This window comes from Salvia splendens, chromosome 4, assembly GCF_004379255.2.
Source record: "Salvia splendens isolate huo1 chromosome 4, SspV2, whole genome shotgun sequence".
Taxonomy (NCBI): Eukaryota; Viridiplantae; Streptophyta; class Magnoliopsida; order Lamiales; family Lamiaceae; genus Salvia; species Salvia splendens.
Window position 1 is genome coordinate 16035352 of NC_056035.1, and position 2157 is coordinate 16037508.

Sequence of the window (2157 nt, forward strand, 5' to 3'; positions counted from 1 at the left end):
CCCATACATCACAATCGATCATATCAAAAATGACAGAAGATGTATATGTACAGATAGGAAAAGGAAGTTTCTTTTGTTTGGCAATGGGACATATATGGCAAGTAGTGAGATGAGAGTTTGATGGAGACAAAATAGTAGATAAGATCTTCAGTTTATTGAGTGAGGGATGGCCCAAACGTTGGTGCCAAACGTCAAGACTTACAATGGAGCTTACAAAAGTAGAATTCAAATTTGATGTAACATTGCCTCTTGAACAAGACTGGGCTACACTCGTATCATTGCATGATGTTTCTGGAAACTAAAAAATGTAGAGGTTCCCAATTCGATTACCCCTCCCAATTACTGTCCCCAGTAAAGCTTCCTGGATTTGGAAGCTATTGTGAGTAAATATGATAGTACAAGATGAATTTTGGGTGAGTGCACTGACTGAGATCATATTGAAGGAAAAGGAGGGTACATGTAAGACTGATGAAAGTGTGATGAGAGAGGTGAGTTTTACAGTACCTCGATGAGTGACAGGAGCTGCATTACCATTTGGGAGATTTACTGAAGCATTTGATATTGGTGAGGCAGAATTGAAGAGAGATTGATCATAACATACATGGTGAGTAGCCCTTGTATCTGGGATCAAAGTGGATGAACTAGAGCATGAAGATGAAATAGAATTTATGCAAGGAGTGAAGAAAACTGTACTAGATAAATTGTTTGAGGCATAAGCTGAGGATTGAGCAGAATTGTCATTGGCTGGGGTGACTGGAGTGGAGGAATTGTAGAGTTTATGGCTTTGCAAGAGATTGATAAGCTGTTGATATTGATCAATACTTGGCATATTAGTAGTATCCTCAACAAAATTAACAGAACGTTGTTGGTGAGGATTTGAGTTCCCAACAAAACCAGAAGATCCAGCAGATTGTTGTGATTTTCCCTTCCCTTTGCCAAAGCCAGGTGGAAAACCATGGAGAATGAAACACTTCTCAACTGAATGATTGGTCCTACCACAATGAGAGCATAGGAATTTATTCAAGCCTCTACCAAAGGAAGCTGTTGCATTAGCAAAAGGAAGTTCACTAGGAACTAGAGCTCGAGCAGGAACATATGAGAAGTTGTTTCCATCAATAAGTCTCTGCCTCTCTTCCTTAATTACCAAGGAGAAAACCTTGGATAGAGAAGGAAGAGGAACCATGGAGAGTATATGAGATCTGAGCTGAGAAAAAGAGGCATTCAAGCCGATGAGAAATTGCATGGTGCAATCATTCTCTTGATGTTGACTCCACCTCGAAGCACTATCGCAAGTGCATCTAGCATAAGTACACCAGGATATAGGCTGTGAGTTTTTGTATTCATCCCATACTATCCGAAGATTAGTGAAATAAGTATTGACATCAGAGGATCCTTGAGAGAGAGACATGAGTTGTTGCCTGAGTAGATAAATGCGAGCTGAATCGCCTGTAGAGAAGCGCTTCTTCATATCAAACCAAATCGCATAGGCATCGTCGAGGTACATGACACTCGAGCATATTTGGGGAGATACAGAGTTGCGTAGCCATGAAATCACCATGCTATTGCAACAGATCCATGACTAATAAAGCAGATCATCACGAGCTGGACGAAGAATTGATCCATCAACAAACACGAGCTTATTTTTGTCGAGTAGAGCGGTGCTGAAGGATCTGCTCCAAGCAACGTAATTAGATCCAGTAAGCTGCTGTTGAACGAGGATGATCCCCGGATTATCGCTTGGATGGAGAAAATATGGACTAGATGTGTCCTCTGCAGGCAGCTGAGTTGCTCGATTGCGATTGTTCATCACGATAGGAGAGATCGATCGGAGAAGATCGAGATATGAGGGAAATCAGAGAGAGATTGCAGAAGCTTTTGTCACTGATACCATAACAAATCTATGAAGATGAACTCCTTGAACATGAAGGAGTTAGAGAAGAGAGGAGAAGATATTTTGGAGTGAAGATGAGAATATTATTCAATGAATTCAAAGAGTACAAAACACCTAATATAATCAGTGCTCACTAACTAAGATTGATAACCGAATAACTGCTATATAACTAACTTCTAATTGACAGCTGAAACTCTACAGCTGGCACTTCCTCTTAGCATTCTTCCATAAGTTGAGCTCGTATATGAGTGAGTTGCAAGATGTAG

General features: G+C 40.5%; 1 protein-coding gene across 1 annotated transcript; it reads right to left on the reverse strand.

Annotated features, from left to right (window-relative positions):
• Positions 1-298: 298 nt before the first annotated feature.
• LOC121800724 lies at positions 299-1558 on the reverse strand. Its single transcript, XM_042200232.1, has one exon. The coding sequence runs from the start codon at positions 1556-1558 to the stop codon at positions 299-301; it is 1260 nt and encodes a 419-aa protein (XP_042056166.1).
• Positions 1559-2157: the final 599 nt, after the last annotated feature.